Source organism: Azolla caroliniana, unplaced genomic scaffold, assembly GCF_043228905.1.
Source record: "Azolla caroliniana isolate FFs.n. ecotype wild unplaced genomic scaffold, voAzoCaro1.0.p SCAF_11, whole genome shotgun sequence".
NCBI classification, from domain to species: domain Eukaryota; kingdom Viridiplantae; phylum Streptophyta; class Polypodiopsida; order Salviniales; family Salviniaceae; genus Azolla; species Azolla caroliniana.
Window position 1 is genome coordinate 14,352,396 of NW_028230446.1, and position 21,640 is coordinate 14,374,035.

General features: G+C 37.5%; 2 protein-coding genes across 3 annotated transcripts; both read left to right on the top strand.

Annotated features, from left to right (window-relative positions):
* The first annotated feature begins 2,365 nt into the window (after positions 1-2,365).
* On the top strand, positions 2,366-16,063 carry LOC147857896 (uncharacterized). Of its 2 annotated transcripts, none has more exons than XM_087327005.1 (16): positions 2,366-2,521; positions 2,911-2,983; positions 3,552-3,617; positions 7,497-7,562; positions 7,692-7,777; positions 8,546-8,597; positions 8,701-8,766; positions 8,857-8,924; positions 9,196-9,248; positions 9,376-9,456; positions 12,579-12,704; positions 12,799-12,850; positions 13,174-13,225; positions 13,304-13,420; positions 13,511-14,260; positions 15,085-16,063. In XM_087327005.1, exons 1-16 carry the CDS (start codon positions 2,409-2,411, stop codon positions 15,925-15,927), a joined length of 2,664 nt encoding a protein of 887 aa, XP_087183131.1. In that variant the 5' UTR covers positions 2,366-2,408; the 3' UTR covers positions 15,928-16,063. The 2 variants fall into 2 exon arrangements, with proteins under 2 accessions (XP_087183131.1, XP_087183132.1); XM_087327006.1 differs by having other exon boundaries at positions 12,603-12,704.
* A 1,651-nt stretch (positions 16,064-17,714) lies between these two features.
* On the top strand, positions 17,715-21,433 carry LOC147857897 (zinc finger CCCH domain-containing protein 40-like). The gene is made up of 4 exons (XM_087327187.1): positions 17,715-17,915; positions 18,502-18,771; positions 19,823-20,046; positions 20,363-21,433. The coding sequence occupies exons 1-4, from the start codon at positions 17,811-17,813 to the stop codon at positions 21,219-21,221; spliced, it is 1,458 nt and encodes a 485-aa protein (XP_087183313.1). The 5' UTR covers positions 17,715-17,810; the 3' UTR covers positions 21,222-21,433.
* The last annotated feature ends 207 nt before the right edge of the window (positions 21,434-21,640 follow it).

Sequence of the window (21,640 nt, forward strand, 5' to 3'; positions counted from 1 at the left end):
AATTTTTGTAGTGTTGGCCTCAACTTCTTTCCCAAGCCTTAGGTACATGGGTATGAACTTGCTTTCTCCACAACTCTCCCAAGCCTCGAAACCAACCTTTGAGACAAATCATGATTACATCTATGGGTGACTTCAAGTTATCCATATTGAAAAAAGTAAAATCTCTATGTTTCAGAAAGCTTGATGATAATAGTATTTATGCATGAAGTGGAGTTCAAATGGATAATTAGGTTTTTTTAAGCATGAAATGTGTAACTACTATCATGGAATGAATGGTGGCGAAGGAACACGGTGTCCTATGTTGACAGTGGGTTAGAGAGAGGTGATTGCACATTGGTGTCCTTAGAGGCAGCTTTAACATGGCAACGGATCATCTCCATGATTTGGTGTTGGTATGGCACACGTTCCTTGTATTCTGGTACACACAGTCTCCATTGTCGAAAATCCTCTGCTTGGTCAATGGTGACTTAAAGAGACATTGGTGTGATGTGTTTAGCACACAGTGTACATTGTGAACAACTCTTGCCTTATGTGCTTATTATAAGCGTGTATGAGGAGAACGGGAAAAATCATCATCATCATTTTCGCCTACTTTTACTTTTTTTTCAAATTCTGTTCATAAAGAACAGTGCTTCAAAGAGTGTGCTTCAAAGAGCTCAGGTCAAATCTTCCAATCTTGTAAAGAAATGCACTTCAAATCTTATAAGGGAGCTGAGGTCAACTAATCTTGGGATCAAGGAGTGGGAAACTGCTACTCTTCTCGGGGGAATTTCTATGATGAGGGAATGAAGCATACAAGCCTCACGTCTTTGTTGTTCTTAATTAGGGGTTCTTATCTTCTAATCATACTGCTTTATAATTTCCTTCATTTATGTATCTGGTTTCTTCTAAGTTTCCTCTTGATTTTAAGCTAAGAGGTCTTAGCAACCTTAATTTATAATCATTCGGCTTCTTTTATTCAACGTTTAGGGTCTAGGATTGGCATACAAGCTTTAGCTTTTATATTCAGGCCCTTGAATATCATACTTTGGGCTTACTTATCATATCTTCTTGAAACTTCCAACTATAAGAGGCTCAAACCACCTCAGTTGTAACTCTTCCAAAGGTCGATTTGCTAATTTGGGTTTTAAGCAATATTGTTTCTTTAAGAGACGAGTGTATGTCATCATCCTTCCATTCACGAATTTCTCCTGGTCCAGAACTCCCTGTGGTTTTGCCTCAACGTGCAAGTATCCACAAGTTTCAGTGACAATGTGGGTCAGGCTTCTCCATTATTTGTTGAAGGGTGTACCTGATGGAGTGTGTGGCATATTTCTCTCTCGTCCTGCTTTGATCTCTAGTTGGTGGGAGGAAACTTTGACTTGGCCTATTGTTTTTTGGTGAGCAATGCGAGGCATGTAAATGTTCATGTACCTTTGTCTCTGTGTAAATCCACTTTTAAGAAGCTTATGAAAACATATTTGTAGTAGGCCGTTTTTATTTGAATAGGCTCTCTTGATGTGAGTTGCTATAGATCTTGCCATTATGCCTTCTTCTTTCAATCATTTTGGAGAAGTGTAGGGTGGAAGTTCACAAAATCAAGGCTATTGTTCAACCACTTAGTCACCTGTTAGTATCACTATCCTCCTGCTCCTATGTCATCCCCATTTCCTTCATGGCTTAAAATAGTCTGTAATTCTTTTGGTGAGTTTGCCTAACATCACTCCCATGCAGAGATAATTATGATTATGATCTATTTTCATCCATGGATACTCCACCAAAGCATTCAAGGGATGCCTCCAATATTGCTGTGTGCACGGTGAAAGATATGTACTATGTAGACTTCCTGGTATAGTGTTGCTTACATTACACCAAATTCTTGACTACAGCCTCAAACCTCTTTCGTATACATTCTAATGAGATTGCAACCTTGCATGAGGTGATGATCACGTATAATCAAAATTGATGTCGAGAGTCTAATGAATGATCCACAATGAGGCCGACTCAAATTTGGGTAACTTTTCACAGTACATAGGTGACAAGGATTGGGAAGTGCCAAAGGTATTTGATAGTCCTGACCATGATTTATCGAGATTGGATCTAATGTAAGATTTGCATGGTGTTTATCATATTGTGAATTGTTCTAACACTTGATTTGTTCATGTCTCAAGGTGTATCCTTAACTAAAAGAGGCATATTTCTAGAGGCTAGGAAGTCATTCTCTCTGGCATCAATGTTGTAAATAAACAAGAGAGCATGTATGTGTTCCTTTTTAATGAAGAGAGGAGGGGGGGATCAATTATTCTTATCATATTTTCAAACTTTAAGATAATGGACTGTCTGAATACAGGTGACAGAAAGGAGCACTAGTAATATATATGTGTGTGTGTGTGTGTGTGTGTGTGTGTGCAGATATGCCTCTTTGAACAATGACTTCATTTCCTGATGCTTGGACGCTTATGGAACGCCTTTACAAGTGTGTTAAAGGGAACTCTAAAGCAGATTATAGAGAGTTCACCACCACGTGCATTCAATTGGCCAGGTTTTTATTAAAATAAAGGCTTGCTTATAGTGTTGATTATATTATGTTAGGAATTTCAAAACATCGGAAATATGCAAGTTATAAGTTAATACATTAAATTACAACATGGAGAACTGCCTTGCAATGACTCTACTTTAAGGCAAATGCAGAATGTCGTAGAAATGTAATCAGGATTGAAATTTAACTTTTCATTGAATGCAATGCACAAAATTCAAGTCATCACAAATGTCTGAGACAAATTTTCATGAATAACTTGGAGTAGAATAACCAATTTATGATTTCCTTTACATATGGAAATTTAGGTGTTAGGAGTAAAGCTTCTGGTAAATTTTATGGAAATTTAAAAATGCACTTATTTTATGCTTGTGTTTTGTTTTCCTAAAAACCAGAGTAATTGATCAAGCTGTTGCAAAGCATCAAAAACTTTCGATTGTGCAGCAACTTACCCAGCTTCTGAAGAAGGTCTGCTGTTTGGATTAATGAAACTTAGCTTTAGTAAATTAATGGGCATTGTTTTATATATTGCAATAATATTTTCTGCTGCTACTCTTGCAATTTCTGGCATGCGTAAACTGAAGATAATTTCTACATATGTACCATGATTGAGCCATCGCAAGTGTTCCTTTTATCTAAACAAGGGGCATTCTGCATACACACATTATTTGGTGCCATTATTTGAACTTCTAATATCTAGCTAGGTTTCTTTATAGTAAAAAACATGGCATTTGAAGCGTATATATCTGTTGACTTAATCCAATGGTGCATGAAGAAGATTATGGGTTTTCACAAAAGGTGGTTTTATGTATAGGATGATGAGGGTGAGTACCTAAGGTGAAGTACATCCATCCCTAGTTGAATTTGTTTTGATGCAGTTTGATGCATGAAGTTGATCAATGCATGTGTTTGATAACCGTATCTTGTGAAGTTCAAATCTTGATCATTTGCATGCATTCTTCTTTCACTTCAAGAAATTTCCCACACTTCTATGTAATGTGATCGGTGAATGAATGCTTATTCTGTAATTTTGTAGGTCTGTGAACAAAAAGACAATGAAATGTTTCAACCAGCTATCATGGTTCTTCTTCTCTCAGTAAAGGTGAACCAAATCCACCTGTACCATAGTATTTGAATGCATGTGTCTCATTGCATGCTGATTTATGTGTATGCAAGTGTCTCATTCTGGTTCAAATTACATTTTTGAAAAATTCTGTTTATTCAATGCATGTTAGTTCTATCCATATCTGTTTTTGTGTCATCATAAATCTGAAGAACCATATTTAGCAATTGCATTCTCACTCAAACATAACAAGAGAGAAATCATTGTTTTGTTTCTTGTATTTACTTACATGTCAAAATAATTGGGTGAAATTTATTTAATAATGTTTAAAATTAATACATGGAAATAGATAATTCTGTATTTAAAACCACAGAAAATACTGGAAATGTCATTTTGAAAGAGCCAGACCATCAAAAGTCATATGTATTGTATGCCTCAGCAAATACTTTGCTTATATGATTTTTTTTTCTTTATTTAAGCAAAACGTACTATTACAGAAACATTGTGATATTAGATGCTATGTAGATATCTGCTTGTTCTTAATAATTTTAATTTCATGATAATTGTGGCAACAGAACTAAATTCTGGTCTCACCTCCTTATTTGTGGTTAAGAGATGCCTATATAATTATTATCCTGAGTTCAAACTGAGATTATAAGACTGTAATTATACCTGTTTGTCCTCTTGCATGTCAGGTATTGCAAAATATATTCTAGATTGCCTAAGTTCTCATTAAGGGTATTCTTTTGTAGAAAGAAAGAAAGAAAGATATATTAACGTCGTTTAAGAGGCCAAAATGGCCTATAAGACCAAATAAGAGATTACATCTTAAGTGTTGTCTCGTCTTTGAGAACAACAAATCAGAAAAATAAGTAATACTCCGTAAATATAAAAGTATATAAGATAAAAAGAGATGAGGGAATCTGGTTTTCGGCACATGTCAAATTCTCAAGTTAGATATATTGTATTTTTTGTCTTCAAAAGATCTCTAGCATAGGTCGGTTCAGAATGGAAATGTCTCCGAAGCGAGGGAAGCACCTGCAATGGCGGGAGATAATGGCTTTTATCTGTCAATAACAAGGGTGTCGAGGTCGTGGTCCATGGGGTCGGGGCCTACGTGCATGACAGATTGCTATTGCCCGATCAATTGTAACCCCTTTGTTATGTCCTGGTCAGGAGCCCATTTGTGTATCCCGTGATTGACTTGTAGCATTAGTAGGAGTGTTGGGGCTAAAGAAAGTTGTGATTGTTCTTTGTGGATGAGCTTGTGTGGCTGTATTCTTCAACAACTTTTCCCGATGTCGCTTGAGCTCTAGCAAGAAAAGTCCTAGGCACCGTTGGCCCTCATATTCCATTACCTTGTGTAGCGGGCCAAAGCCTTGTTTAAAGAGGCAATGGTATCTCTCTTTGATTTCATAAAAGACACTACACTGACAAACATAGTGTCCTTGGATTCCACTCCTTGATGACACAATTAGCAAATTCTTTCTTGTAGAGGTAGTTGTGTATATCTGCCTACCTCAATCTAGAACTGATGTGATGAAGTTCGCAGCTGCCCTATCACACTACGGAGCGCATAGGAGAGATGTATGTCCATATAAGGTGGCCTGATGATGAATCCATCCCCCGATGTGTGTAAGAAGTGTGTCTTATAGTGGACCATCTTCGTACCAATTGGTATTTTGGGGTTAATCCATGTTATCTTGTTTTCTAAGTTAATAATATCAGTTCGGATCACTCTATTCTTTTCCACTTTGGGCATATTTAGATGGGGACAGTCCAAGCTATATTGGAACGGGGGTAGTGTATTTATACCCATGCCATGTGACTCTAACCATTGCTGCATTTCATCATACCAACAATGAATGTCTCCATTTTCAGCCAGTTGTCTTGATGACATAAGTAGAAAGAAAGAAAGAAAGAAAGATATATTAACGTCTTTTAAGAGGCCAAAATGGCCTATAAAGCCAAACAAGAGATTACATCTTAAGTGTTGTCTCGTCTTTGAGAACAAAAAATCAAAATAAAATAAATATTACTAAGTAAATATAAAAGTAAATAAAATAAAAAGAGACTAAAGAATCTGGTTTTTGGCACATGTGAGATTCTCAAGTTAGATATATTATAACTTTTGTCTACGGAAGATCTCTAGCATAGGTTGATCCAGAATGGAGAGGTCTCCGAAGCAAGGGAAGCACTTGCGACAACGGGAGATAATGGCCTTTATTTGTTGATGACAAGGGACGGGGCCTATGTGCATGAAAAATTGCTATCGCCCTATCTATTGTAACCCCTTTGTTATGTCCTGGTCGGGAGCCCATTTGTATATCCCTTGATTGACTTGTAGCATTAATTGGAGTGGTGGTGCTAAAGAAAATTGTGTTTGTTCTTTGCGAATGAGCTTGTGTGTCTGTATTATTGTCCTTCAACAACTTTTCCCTACGTCCCTTGAGTTCTAGCAAGAAAAGTCCTAGGTACTGTTGGTATTCCATTACCTTGTGTAGTGAGCCAAAGCCGTGTTTAAAGAGGCAATGGTATTTCCCTCTTATTTCATAAAAGACACTACAGGGACAAACGTAGTGTTCTTCGGATTCTACTCCTTGATGACACAATTGGCAAATTCTTTCTTCTAGAGGTATTCGTGTATATTTGCCTACCTCAATTTCTAACTGATGTGATGAAGTTCGCTGCTGCCCTATCACACTACGCTGTGCATAGGACTTTGTTATGTCTTGGTCGGGAGCCCATTTGTGTATCCCGTGATTGACTTGTAGCATTAGTAGGAGTGTTGGGGCTAAAGAAAGTTGTGATTGTTCTTTGTGGATGAGCTTGTGTGGCTGTATTCTTTAACAACTTTTCCCGATGTCGCTTGAGCTCTAGCAAGAAAAGTCCTAGGCACCGTTGGCCCTCATATTCCATTACCTTGTGTAGCGGGCCAAAACCTTGTTTAAAGAGGCAATGATATCTCCCTCTAATTTTATAAAAGATACTACAGTGACAAACATAGTGTTCATCGGATTCCACTCCTTGATGACACAATTGGCAAATTCTTTCTTCTAGAGGTATTCATGTATATCTGCCTACCTCAATCTGTAACTGATGTGATGAAGTTCGCAGCTGCCCTATCACACTATGCAGCGCATAGAATAGCTGTATGCCCATATAAGGTGGCCTGATGATGAATCCATCCTCCGATGTGTGTAAAAAGTGTCTTATAGTGGGTCATCTTTGTACCAATTGGTATTTTGGGGCTGATCCATGTTATCTTGTTTTCTAAGTTAATAATATCAGTTCGGATCACTCTATTCTTTTCCACTATGGTCATATTTAGATGGGGACAGTCCAAACTATAAAACGGGGGTAGTGCAGTTATACTCATGCCATGTGACTCGAACCATTGCTGCATTTCATCATACCGACAATGAATGTCTCCATTTTCAGCCAGTTGTCTTGAAGACATAAGTGCCAACCTTGGGGACCGTCGTTTAGGGAGCTCCCAAAGATGTTGGATAAATGTCACTGATCGGAACAATGTCTCGGTGATTATAGGTGTTGCTCCCATCTCTGCCCGGATTATATCGTGGGGCACCGATGCTTTGCTCCTTATCATGCGAGCAAAAAAGAAAGAAATAAAGAAAGAAAGAAATGTCAATATTCTCTGAATATTGTTAAACTTCTATATGTGATCTTTGTAGTGTAGTTCCATAAATATCAAATTTAAGTACATGAAAAGCGAGAGCTTAATTGTGCATTTTGATATAAATAGATTCCAATGTGAATATTAGTTATACTGTCCATATCTTTGTTTTACATGTTCATTGTCTGATTGCTTGTATAGGAACAAACAAGAATGCATGTGACAATATTAATATAAGCATCTATGCTGCTCATTGATTCCAATTTTAATTTCTTTTTTAGAATGCTATCTGTTTTAACTGGTTCACCCCCTCAGAAGGACAAGAAGTATTGCGTATGTCAAAAGAGGTATGCCAAAAGATATAGTTTTAGGGCTAGCTTTTCTTTCCAATGGATTTTGTTTTTTAAAATGATCTGAGCAAATGTGTCAGTTGAATTATAGCTGATTAGAAAATTGTGTTTGCTTTATCTTGCCAGCTCATTGATTTTTTCACAGGTGCAGCAGGTTGGACTGCTGTTGATAGCAATGAAGCTTCACAAACATTGTCTACAATTATACCGAAGTAGGAATTATAATCTTCAACTCGTTTTTATTGATCAATAGCAAAAGTAGGAAAATCAGAAAATCCGTAGTATTTCTGAAGCGAGCTGGATGAATAGGGAAGAACTATCTTTATAGTGAGGTTTCTGGGGTATTAATTTCAGGACACACTTTCTTTATTTTGAGTTTATGTAATACCTTTAGATGTTATTTTGAAGTGTGAATTTGACGTATCAAATGTGAAGCTAAGTACAACAGAAGAGAAGTACATATGCACACTAACCTAAACCTCAAGAGTTCTTTTCCAAAATATGCCATGGTCCATACTAAAATTGTTCATATCTCTTCTGTATTCAAATCCATTTGTCTATACAGTAGTTAAGAACAAGTGACAAGTTGTTATTCACTCATCAAATTTACCATTTCTTTTCTGATGATGTCTATTGCTGCTATTAATAATCAAGATATTAGATTTTGATGATAATAGAAAATCAGTGGAATCTTATAGCACATGAATGTTGTGTTATAATGGAGTATAACTACAGAAACTGTAGGTATTATTGTATACTAACACACCATGAAATTTCAGGAAATCCAGCTATGATAAAATCTTTGAGTTTAAATTTAGTGACATTATTGTAGAACTGTCGATTTAAACATAGGCTTTATCATGTCTAGCTATCAGCTATCTGTAAAAAAATGTTTCCACATTCTTTGTTCCCACTTGAATAACCAATAAATAGTTCTGTAAGCTGATCTCTTTTCTGTGGGTGTGTTTGTTGCGCTGTAGGTTTTATCCATTATTGAGTTTGCTGACAGTGATAGTGGCTTTGGAGGCAAAGGTGACTATGCTCTGTGCTGGTTGACCTTTGATAGCCACATATATGTTTTAATTGCTCATTTTTTCTTCAAATCTGTACTAAGTTTTTAATGTTATGTTTATAGCCAGGTTATGAAGCTATGGTTTGTGATTTCTATGTGTTAAAGAAGCCTTCTTCTATTGAAGAACTGGTACATTGCCGAGTAAATTACTGAGGAAATTCTGATTAAACAATTAGATGGCTATCACATGATTGATGTAGAATTAATTTTGCACTGCAGCGTATGTTTGTGATACGAAAAGATAATCAGGATACATCGTCATGTCTAGTGACTCCCGATCATGTAAAGTAAGATTTATGCATAATTATTCTCTGAAATTAAAGTAACATTGTGTATACAATTTCCTTCTGATTAATTATGTGGATGCATTTTCTGATATCTAATCATGCCGTCAAAGAGAAATAATCATCAGCCAATATTGTAAGTCGCAACTGTAATATTGACTGATGATTTCAGCTTATGAAAGCTTATTTTGTCCCATAGTTTAGGTTTTCAGGTTTACTAATAATAACAGGATTAAATACTAGCAATGTAATGGTTGATTTGATATTATGGCAGTTTTTTGGTGAATGGAAAGGGTGTTGAGAAGAGGAGTCTTACATCTATGGCGAGTGCTTCATCTTTCCTTAAATCACATTTAATGTTTTCATGAGAAATTATATATCCGTGCTGAATGGCATGATTACTTTCTCCTGTTTTTGTATGCTAAATTTTCTTGGTGGTATCATGATTAGGAAGGAGGTCCACAGATGCCTTCAAATGTAACTGGAATGCTGAAGATAGGGACAAATTTATTACAAATTGTGGGAGATTTTCCTGGTATAGTTCCCTTTTGACAATTCTGTCTCTCCATGGCTAACGCTGGTAGGTATAAATACACAAAAGAAAACTATTGAAACGTGTTAAAATGAGTAGAATGTACAAGGAGTCACAGAGATGGACATTGCTGCTGCTGGCCTTTCTCTGTGATGTGAATAATAGAGTCCTGTAGACCAGTTGTCGGAAATAAGAGACAAGCATCTGGGCATATCCAAAAGCAAGGCTTGATGGTTCTCCCTGGAGAGTAAGTGAACCTGATCCAGTAGAGGTGGGCTTGTGTCAATGATTAGCAGATGCTAAAGAGTCACTGAGCATGGAAGATAGCTTTTGGAGTTTAGGATTGACACATGGACTGGACATTTTGAATGGGACAAACAGACATCCACTAAGTAGTGGTTTTACTTGCTTTCCACATGGGCATGGCACTAGCAACATCTATCATATTCTGACTTCCACCACACTAGTGCTCTGTATACATGAGATCTTGGTGTCATGCAAACCCGTCATTGTAGCATTGGATCAGCACATTTATCTGTGACAATGGACTTAACCACACTAGTGGTCCATCTCAACAGAACACACACTACCATCTTATGTATAGTTTCTGCAAGGAGACAGATGGCGTGTACTTGGAAAGATCTACAATCTCCTTGATATAGAGAAGCTCCACCCACCATTACCAGAACAGACCTGAACTGAGACTCTACACTCAGTTGCTACTGCAGCTTCGCCATGTCTACACGGATATGGAAATCATTTTCAATTACTATGCCTCCAGAACAGCTGGTATGATGATGAGCAGAAAAATGAGAGCCTGACTGCAGAGAGAGATAGGCCTTGGCTTTACTACTGACAACCAGCCACACATTGTCCATTACCCACAACCAGTCTCCTTATCTGAGACCAAATTTACATCCACATGAATCTTATAGAAGTTTGGTAAAAGAAAAATGAAAGTTTTACCAGTTTATCAGTTGAGATTTTAAGGGGGCATCAATCCTCACTTATCAGGTGCTCGCTCTCTCGGACTCTATTTCCGCTGTGGATAAAATCTCCGACTATTATAGGTGCTCAGTTGACGGGTACTTGGATTCTTATCTGTTATACACAGATGATATTGTACATATAGCATACATTATAGTGAGCTTATTGTACCTGCTAGTGTACTAGAAGTAAACTTGTGGAAAATTCAAGGCCATGGTGTTTAATTACTACATCTCAGTGAAGAAGTAGGTCACTGCCTTAGATCATTTATGGAAATGAGAGGGTGCATTGTGTAGATTTATACACCTATCTTAGTGTAGTGTTCTCTGAAGCTATCTTCTCTATGAAAGGAGTTATTTGAACTCTTGTTATCCCTACAATTCTTTATGGATTGCAGATTTTGGACTGAGCATTTTGTGGCTCAATCCAGGCACCTGAGGATGTGGATCATCCGATGGAAGATGTTCTGCATTGCGGGATAAATAATTTCATTCCTTGATGGAGCATGATTCCCTCTGCGACTATGGATGACATTGATGTTATACAATGTCATCCTTCGAGAGTGTTCATGGCCTGATCCGCCCATGTTTGACTTCTTCAAGATACTCGTTATTTGTACATTGTATAGTCCGCATTAAGGTTTAGGCTTTAGATTATAGCCTAATTACATGGGGTAGCTACATGTGTATTGCCATATCAAGCCATTTAATGTTTAGGATCAGGATACAAAGAATAGTATGGATTTGATTTTTATTTTAACCTGTGTCTTCCTCCATGATACGATACACTACAATGGCTATTGCATTTTTGAGAAATTCTTGCTAAATAAAGTATTCTTAAAGTTGTGTTTGTGATCTTTGTGCCTGAAATTTGCATTCCATTTGACTGTGGAGTGGAAATAGTGCCATTTCACTTGGTAGCTAATGAGGATAAAGGATTTTCATAATCTCTACTTTTTATCCATTTAACAATGTTGTGGGAACGGTTTTTGCAACATGTTTCAAAAATTGTTCCTGGTTATGGATAATCATGGGAAGTTGTTGAACTGCCTGGTTGGGAGTTGTCTTAGTAAATCTTGAGAATAAAGGGTTGATTATCTTGATGAAGTAAGAGCCAGTATGGAAAAGAGACTGCTAATTTTATAAATAGCAGCTGCTGTTGTAATATTTCAATAATAACTCAAATTATGCTGATGAAGCAATGTTTAAATAATCTGGCCATCAGAACAAATAAAAGATGGGAGGCACATTGCAATCAGGCACAATTATCTGTAACAAAGAAACTTGTAGTATCCAAGAATTTGCTATAACAAGGCAGGGGATGGAAGATATGCCATTCCTGTTACTTTTTAAAGTGTGAGTCTTTCATTGCAACCAGCTTCTGGAAGATCAATATGCATAAATAGCTGTAAACTTCGCACATCATTATCTGCCACACTTGATATAACTTATTTTAATATATTATGGGAATCCAGAAGATACAAAATGCGACGTGCCTAATGCACTGCATTCAAACTAGGTGCACTGGCATTTTCTCACTTCTGGATTGGCTGTAAGACATAAATAATGTGTTTATAGTAAATAGTGTCAGCTATTTTGTCAAAGATATCTGATGTAAATAGGTGTTCCAGCATTGTGAACTTCGGCAGTTATTGCAAGGTTTTAAGGCTTGTAGTTCATCCTCGAAATGGAGCTCAGTTTTCTAACTTCCTACAGCAAACTTGTTTAACCAAGTGACACTACTATTTTGAGAACATATTATAAGATATCATTTGTACCAATCACTTTGCCAATTCTTGGGTATCGGTTGCCATCTAGTGCAACAAACAGGGAATAGGGAGTGTGTGCAACATATGCATTCATCTAGAAGGCCCATATTATTCTTTAGATGGAAAGAACATCATAAACCTAGTTATTTGAAATGCCTCTTTGGATGTGAAGCATGTGTGACATCCGACAGTGCTTTTAATTAGCTGCATAATACTCATAATATTGAACAAAGAGGCATTTCAATTCTAAACTTCCAAATCTTGATGAATTCCCATGTCATATCAAGAATTGTTTTTATGGATTATGCTAAAAATATGTAGTTCTAGTGTGTGGTTCTTGTACACGTATTTTATTGGGCTTATTTTACAGCCACAACTGACACTTTTCTCTCAGGAAATTATTTGATTGCAATTGCTCTCACTACCACAACCACAGAATTCATCTCTCCATTGTCTTTGAAGATATACAATCATACTGGGGCAAAAGCTCAAGCAGGTTATAGTCATGAAATAACTCACAGAAGAAAGAAATTTTCTTCTCAACCTGCAAACACTCATTTCTTTCATTCTTTATGCTTTCAAATGTGTAGATGAGGAATTAATTGAAGGGCCTTCACGTGTTTCGCTTCTTTGTCCCATAAGGTAATTTTTATGCATTTCTTAAGAAGATTATCCAGGCCATATGTTTAAGCATAACTATTGCATTTAGTGAGAGTATGGTTATGTGTGTCTTTCTTAAAAGCATGGCTATATACAATAAAAGTACTTTAGTCTTTTACATTTAGAATGATAGACAACACTGCTGTAGATCATGGGGTATATAAAATATCCATATATAATATGTTCACCGGTGCTATCACCATATCTTGTTGTCATCATCATTGTTGTGGCCTTCACTGTCTGGCCTTTAATCAATAAGCCTATTAAACACCTTCACATGCTCTGATATCCTTTCTTGATGTCAGCCATAAACGAATTATTTCTCCGGTTAAAGGTTCCTCTTGCAAACACCATCAGGTATTGGAATTTGCCATGTGAATTACAAGATTATATCGTTTGTTTCTTAAGAGTATTATGCTCATTGTTTCTCTTCAGTGCTTTGATTATAATAGCTTCATGGAAATAAACTCTAGAAGACCTTCATGGCGTTGTCCTTTCTGTAGCCGACATGCCAGCTTCCCTGATCTATGTCTTGACCTTCAAATGCTGAAGGTTTTTGAAGCTATATTTGTCCACTAAATGCATGTCAGTTTGGAGGAGTTATAAAATCAAAGTGTGCTCATTGCATGTTATTCTGGACAGATATTAAAAGAGACCAAGGACAATGCTGTTGATTTGATGGTGTCTGATGATGGATCCTGGGAAACATTAAACGAAGAAGGCAAGCTGAATAAACTTAGCAGTGCAACTAAGGAAGAGCTGATGGCACAAAATTCAATAGAGAGCTCAGTTGAGGATGGAGAAATTCATATGCAGAAGAATGACACTAGCTATATTGAGTTATCTGATAATGACGAGCCTGAAAGAAGGAATTGCATTGATGGGTTTACTGTTGGTGAAGGATATGCCAACTGTGGTGGAGAAATGGAAGATAGGAAACCTGATGTAAGGGAGCTCAACGCAGCTCTAGCAACAACTACTGGCAGTGGACAGGTCAGTATCGCAGAATCTGCCACCATACTTCCTCATGGGAGCAGTAATCAGTGTATCCCTCAAACAATGCAATTGTTGTCCAATGAAGTATTCACATTACCAGAGGCACAAGTAGAGAGACAAGGAAACCAAGAAGTAAGTAGATCACCTATAGCTATACAGGCCTTGCCTGCACAAATGGCAAATGCAAATCCTAACTACCGTACCCGACCACGCACAAATTCACCTCATCCGAACCCATCGGTTCAAGTGAACAATTCCCAATCTGGCATCAATCAGAGACCTCTTCAAGTACAATTACCTAGTTTTGTCGGCATTCAGGATGGCCAAGTGCTGCTGACTACTCCACACTTTCAGCAAGAAACCGATGAGTTTCTGAATGCCAATCAGTTACAACAGGTAAACAACCAATCAGTAACAAGAAGCATTTAAACACATTAAACTGAAACAGAAGTAATGAATCTTCATAGTGGTATGACGTGATATGAACCTTTTTGTTCAGCATTCAATTGTTCTTTTTGGAGTAACACTGACCTGATACATTTTAGGAGTTCAGGGTTTTAGCTGGTTTAAGTTGAAACTGGGAAACACCAGGTTTTTTATTGAAAGGTATGACATTACATAATTTTGAAAGGTTCAGCGATTAGGATATCGAGATGTAGAACTCTGGGCTGATTTCAACATTCAACTACCTCATTTAATAATACTGCTGAAAAATGCATCTTCATATATGGGATGGTATGACATGATATTTGTTAGAGAGCTTTAGCATCTAGGTTCTTATATATGTAGATGTAGATCCTTGGTTCATTTCAGAGCTCGATGATCTCAATAGAGTAACACTGCTTATTATGAATCTTCGTAGATTGTAAAGTATGAAATGATCTATTTAAGATTAAACTGAAACACCATGATGAATATTCATATATCAAAAGGTATGACACTAAATATTTTGAAGGTTCTAGGGTTTAAAAACTCAGAGTGGGGGGTTAATAATACAACTAGTTGCTTTTTGCAAATAGATTTAAAGGTTAATAATGTCTAGGGGTTAATAATACAACTAGTTGCCCTGGTTGTTTTGGATATGTATCAAAATACCTTCAGCAGTAAAGTTTCTACTGCAGGACTATTCTGGCAAATATCCAAATTAATTGACGTTTTAATTTTATGTCTGTCATTGTGCACGTAAGCATAACTCATATTGTTTACTCTGTTTATTGAAGACCCTGGATGCGCGAGATCAACGGCAGAGGGTCACCATTCAGAGCTCCCAGCAACATCAACAACGCACGACTCCATCACACTCAACGCATAGAGCTACTCGAGAAAATCCGTATCTTATTCCTAACAGGAATATCAACCAAATCCGAGCACCGGACCGTCCAAGTCCTTTTCAAGCAAATGTACGGCCCGAGTCTGCAAATATGCATGATGCCCAATTGTGGAGGCTTTTGCAAACACAACAAATACAAATTCAGCCCTCCCAACCACAGCTACAACAACAAGGTGTTATGAATTCGGCCTTACGAGAAGAAAATGCTAGTGCTTTAGCCGAAGTGCCTCAATCAGCTGCTGGTTCATCATTAGTTATGACCAACACAATGAGGCGGCAAAATTCACAAAATGCTCGGGTGAATGTGAATGCACAATATTTGCAATCAGCTAATCCTAGTTTGGTTTCGCCAACTACGAATACACTATCACGAGACCAAAGGTGGATGAATGCAAATGCGAATAGTAACGCAAATGGGTCGGATGGCTTAACTGGACAAATGTCACCAGATGTGCCAGCTATGTTGCCTGACCACACTCAAAGAAGGATGAGAGGTAGTATTAGCAATCCACAATGTCAGACAAATTATGCTTCTTGGACACTTGGTTTGACATCTCAAGCTTCCCAAGTTCCACAAGGTTCAAATGGTCATCTTTCCAGATTTTCCCCAGGCATCCCATCTTCATGGAATGACCCGATGACGAGGCCAGTGGACCCTCTTCCGCAAAGCATCCAGACAGTGTCCACTCTTGTAACTGACTTTGACAACTGGTTGGATACACAGAACAATTAATGATCTCTAACCTCTAGGCAGATGTGTTTCTTTTATAACACTAAATTTATTTGATAGAATTGTACATTTTCTAGTCTTTTGTGCGGATACCAAATGTAAAATTATTTTGCCCTCTGTGATTCTGTTGTTTCTTGCAGAGTATAGACTTACAGGATTGGTATCTTAAGTTGCATCTAGTGGTCCTAATGATTTTGTGTTCGCTATTTAACATAAGATTTATGGTTTATTGTGTAGCTTTACAACTCTGTGGGGTGTGAATCCAGCAAAGCAAAGCAGCACTTTTCATTTCACTTTAAAGCAGCCGTTTAAGCAGCAATCTTGATGAATCACTGGCAAGAAAATGCTTTGAACTTTTCTTTCCACATCAAAACAGCAATCTTTGAACTCGGAAATGGCACATTTCCCTGCAAGCCTGAATTGCATGCCTTATGCAAAAGCAGAACCACCAATTTACTAATTGTCAAATGTTTTTGATAAATTTCACTAGACAGCAAGCATTTCCAACAAACATGAGCAATTTCTTCATCCTAAAATGAGAAAAAGAAACATCTTGTGTAGCCCACAAGCTTTGGCAAATTTCACAATTTGTATTTTGATGTCCTCTATTGCTTGCCTTGTGTCTTGAGTTGCAAAGTGACAGGTCCAATTGTGAAATAAAGAAAGATAATATTATTGCAACAAATAGTAACTGAGTTGCTTACTGATTCCATTATAATTGGTGGGTGACAGTGCCACGACTATTGACCACTTTGCCTCCACTAATTTTTATCCTTCTATTAAGATCTGTCGATGATATCTTTTGTTTGGAATATGAAAACTTGGTTTCTATTGAATGTTTATCCTTCTACTAAGATGTCAATTAGTAGACATTTATGTTTTATGTGTTAAGAGTACTAAAATACCTTAGGACACCTAGCTTCTTTAGAACCTATCTTATTATATTTTGGAGGCATGTAACGAAATATGTAAGGAGAAGACCTGGCTTTCTTTAGATATTGCACCTTATGGCTCATTTGACACCTATCGATACTACACTTTGTCCTCTTAGGAGCATTCAAGAAAACTATGGGGTTTAAAGGAAAAAAATATGAATAAGTTACACAAAAAGAAGGCTGGTTTTTATTATCGATTAGTCTAACTTAAAAGCATATCGTTTGCTTAAAAGCATATTGCACAACCTCAACAAGTCGGACAAAGTTGATCACTTACTTGCCAATGAATTCGAGCATGGATTTCAATCTCTAGCCTTGCGAGGTTGTGTTGCTTGTCTTAGTTTCCATTGGGGCAATGATATTACGACATCCAAACATGGATTTCTATTTTGCTTTCTGGTAGAGAAGATACATATGATTGTTGCAAAACTTGCCATGATTGGGTTTCTGAAAAATCTCATTTACAGCTCTTTGTGGCAAATACAAGAGTTGTCCACCTGACTTCCCAAAGGCTTTCAACAATTTGTGCTTGGTTGCTCAGTCAATCGAGCGTCCAATATTGGGGTCATGCGATCCCATAGAAGTGTTTCATCGAACACAATGTCGGAGAGTTGTTTATGGAGACATGAAGACCCTTCTAGACTCCAAGTCTATAAGTCTAAAAGCTTTTATGTTTTTTGCTTGGGTTCATGGGCTGAATCAAATTCTGGCCCTGTTCCTCCTCTGTTTAGCCCTAGTCTCTCTATTTCCCTCTCATTGCTGCTGTTTGGAAATCTCTCTCTTTTGCTTTTTCTTTTGTTTGGAAATCTCTGTCTTTGTGTGTGTCTCTCTCCTCTCTCTCTCTCTCTCTCTATCACACACACACACACACAACACACACTCAGAAAAAGGACCTCTCTATATATCAGAAACGAAGAAGAAGAAGAAGAAGAATAAGAAGGAGAAGGAGAAATGGCTCACAGACTTCTGCGTAATGAAGAAGCTGATGGATGGGAGAGATCTGACTTCCCAATTATCTGTGAATCTTGTCTCGGAGATAATCCCTATGTTCGCATGGTAAGATTTCTTTCTCTCTTTAATAGGAGTTTTACTCTGCTTTTTGAAGCCATATATAGACAGTAAAGTAAAACCCTAATCTGTACGTTTGTAGAAATCTAGGGTTTTCTGGCGTGCTTTAGAAATTTGATTGGTTTAGGGTAATTAATCTCTTGTTTTAAGGGTTTATACCTTACCTTATTAAACTTTTTTGTAGATATTTCAAAGGTTTCCTGCCATTAAGTTTTTTGAAGATGTTTTAGTTTTTCTATCCTGCTTCGGCATTTGCACCAAGATTCTTGCGGGTTGTTTCACTTACTTCACTAATGTTTCCGTAGTTATTTGGGGTCCTTTTGTAATTTTGTAGAAATCTTGTCCTTGAAGTTACGGTTTTACTTCAATAATAGTTTTTGGAGATTATAAGGTTTGCTTCAGCAAGCCTGTTTTTGTTTCGAGGGTTTTCTCATGGTTTCTTCATTAAATTTGTCCAAGAAGGTTTTTTTTCAGTAATCTTCTTTGTGGATTTTTTTAGGGTTTTATCCTGGCTTCACTTTATTTATTCGTGCTAACTTTCTTATTTTCTTGATAAAAATGGTTTGGGTTGCAGACTAAAGCTAATTTTGATAAGGAATGCAAGATATGCACACGACCATTTACTGTGTTCAGATGGAGACCTGGGAGAGATGCTAGATATAAGAAGACTGAGGTTTGCCAGACATGTAGTAAATTGAAGAATGTTTGCCAAGTATGTTTGCTTGATTTGGAATATGGTCTTCCGGTTCAAGTTCGAGATTCAGCCCTTGGTATCAACACAAATGATGTCATTCCAAAAAGTGATGTCAATCGAGAGTATTTTGCTGAAGAGCATGATAGGAAGGTAATAGAGAATTGGTTGTTTTGTGTGGCTTTGTCAAACAAATTTCACTTGAGAAGTAATCAATTAAGGTAGCAGTAGATGAAAGAGATAGCCATCATGATGCGATAAGTTAATGATGGTCAACCATAATGCGATAAGTTAGCTATGGTGTTGCAGCATCATTGCCAAATGTTGCAATATTATTCCCAAAAGCATTCTCAATCACAAATATCTTTTTTGTGCTTGGTGTAATCACATGGGAATAATGAAATGTAGAGATAGATGGCCAGAAGTTGCTCAGTGTATTCATAGAGATTGATAGTAATTCCAGAGAAAGGTGTCTGTGTTTTGCTGTGGAGGTGAGAAAGTCAATGAGGGATATTCGCAGAGAGCGCCAGGGAACATAGAGCATTTCTGGATCAGAAGTTGGTTTCCTTTTTATGCTCTTGAACTCAATTTCTTCAATAGGCATAAGTTGCTCAATGATTTACATAGAATTAGGAATAATATTCTTGGAGGTTGATTATGTATAAGATGAATTGATTGTGCATGGTAGACGTTGAGCTCATTCCCATAAGTCAAGTCAGGAGATTGATATTTCATCACCTTAACAGGATGAGTCAAGGTCAAGATTCACATAATTCCCAAAAGTGAGGCCCATTGCAAATAACAATACCTGGCCATACAATGCTCAGTTTATTTGGAAGTAAAAACAGTATTCATACAGATTGACATTTATTATTCACGGAAGGAAAAATGGTGTGGGTTCTAAAATGTAATTAGGTGTATGAAAGGCTTCCTGGATAATCCTAGGTCACTTCTTAAATATTGTACCCTCAAGGTTTTTCTGTACTAGTTAATGGGACTATGAGTTACAAGCCTGAATCTGGGCTGTTCTATTGTGCATTGTCTCAGTGTACTTTGTATCTATATTATGGGCACTAAAAGCTGACCATTCTCTCTATGCTTTGTGTAATTCTTAGGTGTCTTTGTGATTATGGCAAGTGATCTGGCCTCCATCATTACTGGAGACTATGTTAAAATTTGACATATAGCCCTACTAATTTTTCAGGCGAGTGCTGGGCTTGATTATGAGTCATCATATGGAAAAGCTCGTCCAAATGATACAATCCTGAAGCTCCAGAGAACAACGCCCTATTACAAAAGAAATCGGGCACATGTTTGTAGTTTCTATGTCCGCGGTGAGTGCACGAGAGGAGCAGAGTGCCCTTATCGTCATGAGATGCCTGTTACAGGAGAGCTTTCTCAACAGAATATCAAAGATCGATATTATGGGTACAGTATCTGTCAGGACAAGATTTTTTTCTCTGCAAAAACTTTGAAATACCTGGAGTTTTTTCTTGTTTTTCTTAAATGCCCTTAACTTTCCCCAATTGCCATTGGTCACCCTGAAGGAGCAATATTATGGTCTATGAATCTGTCATTTGAATGCAATATTTCAGCAATTATACAGTCAATTAATCCCCTTTTCTCTCTTTTGGGGTCATTTGGGAAATTAAGAAAAAGCTCATGGGTATTTTGGTGTTTTTCTGTATTTTTAGACAATTAGAATCGATATGATTTCTCATGCTCCATTTCATGGTGGATGTAGAGTGAATGACCCAGTTGCTTCAAAGCTTTTAAGAAAAGCAGGAGAGATGCCCTCACTGGCACCACCTGATGATGAGAGTATCAGAACTTTGTATGTGGGTGGCCTTGATCAAAGAGTAACTGAAGATGATTTGAGAGACTTCTTCTATGCATATGGGGAAGTTGAATCAATCCGCCTGGTTGCTCAAAGGGCGTGTGCTTTCGTCACATATACCACAAGGGAAGCTGCTGAAAAAGCTGCTGAAAATCTAGCTAATAAGCTTGTTATCAAAGGTCTTAGACTTAAACTGATGTGGGGTAGGCCTCAAATGCCAAGGTCAGATCTGGAGTATAATCCTGGAAACCACAGTGGTGGGATGGTAGCTCACAGTGGGATGCTTCCGAGGTCAATTATCTCACAACAGCAAATTACACAAGAAATGCAAAACGGACAAGGTCAGCCTCCATTGAATTACTTCAATATCCCACCGCCTTCATTGCCAACAGAAAGGCCATTTTATCCTTCGATGGATCCCCAAAGGATGGGGTCAGTTGCTCCAGCACAAGATTCTGGAGTTACCTCAGGGGAGAATCAGAATCAGAATCAGAATCCTTCCTTCCAACGGCCCCCATATGGTCCTGGTTCAGCTGGCATAGTTCCTCCATATCCACACTTGCAATACCAACAACCAATTCCTGGGCAACAATTCTGGCCTTATCCTCACGCTCCTCATCTGGCATACCAACAATATGCACAATACCCGACACAAGCATCAACATCTGCCACATCAGCATCAGTTACAGGGCAAGCTTCAGCTTCAGCTGTGGCCCCTGCACCACCAGCAATACAAGCGCAAACACATGCTCTGCCTCAATCTTAAATGCTTTTCTTTCATTCTTGTATTATGCCTATGGAGATTTTTGTGCCAGATGGTTGTAAGCACAGGAATTCTTTGAACTCTCCAAGGCTGTTTTTGTAAGACAGACCTTTGAAGTTGTTCTGATCAATATGTGAGTTTTGTTTTTTAATAATAGCCTTACAATATCAATGGACAGTCATGTTTGAGAATTATAGTTAGTGATATTAATTTCTTATTCAAAGTACATGACCTGAATTATTCAAAGTTGATTTCCTATTGAAAGTAACGTTTCTGGATTATACAAAGCAATGTTGCTGAATCCTTCTGACCCTACATTACTGCAATAACCTAATGTGAGTGTAGGACCTTTCTAGTTTGGTATTGATTTTTATTTTATCCTTTTATTTGTCAGCACGTTTTGGATCTCTCAGCACACCACT

Coding starts and splice junctions, on each gene's coding strand:
- LOC147857896 (XM_087327005.1), top strand. CDS start 2,409: ATGACTTCATTTCCTGATGCTTGGACGCTTATGGAACGCCTTTACAAG. Junction 3,618..7,496: donor TTCTTCTTCTCTCAGTAAAG/GTGAACCAAATC, acceptor TTTCTTTTTTAG/AATGCTATCTGTTTTAACTG. Junction 9,457..12,578: donor AATTGTGGGAGATTTTCCTG/GTATAGTTCCCT, acceptor CTTATTTTACAG/CCACAACTGACACTTTTCTC.
- LOC147857897 (XM_087327187.1), top strand. CDS start 17,811: ATGGCTCACAGACTTCTGCGTAATGAAGAAGCTGATGGATGGGAGAGA. Junction 17,916..18,501: donor ATAATCCCTATGTTCGCATG/GTAAGATTTCTT, acceptor TTTGGGTTGCAG/ACTAAAGCTAATTTTGATAA. Junction 20,047..20,362: donor ATCAAAGATCGATATTATGG/GTACAGTATCTG, acceptor TGGTGGATGTAG/AGTGAATGACCCAGTTGCTT.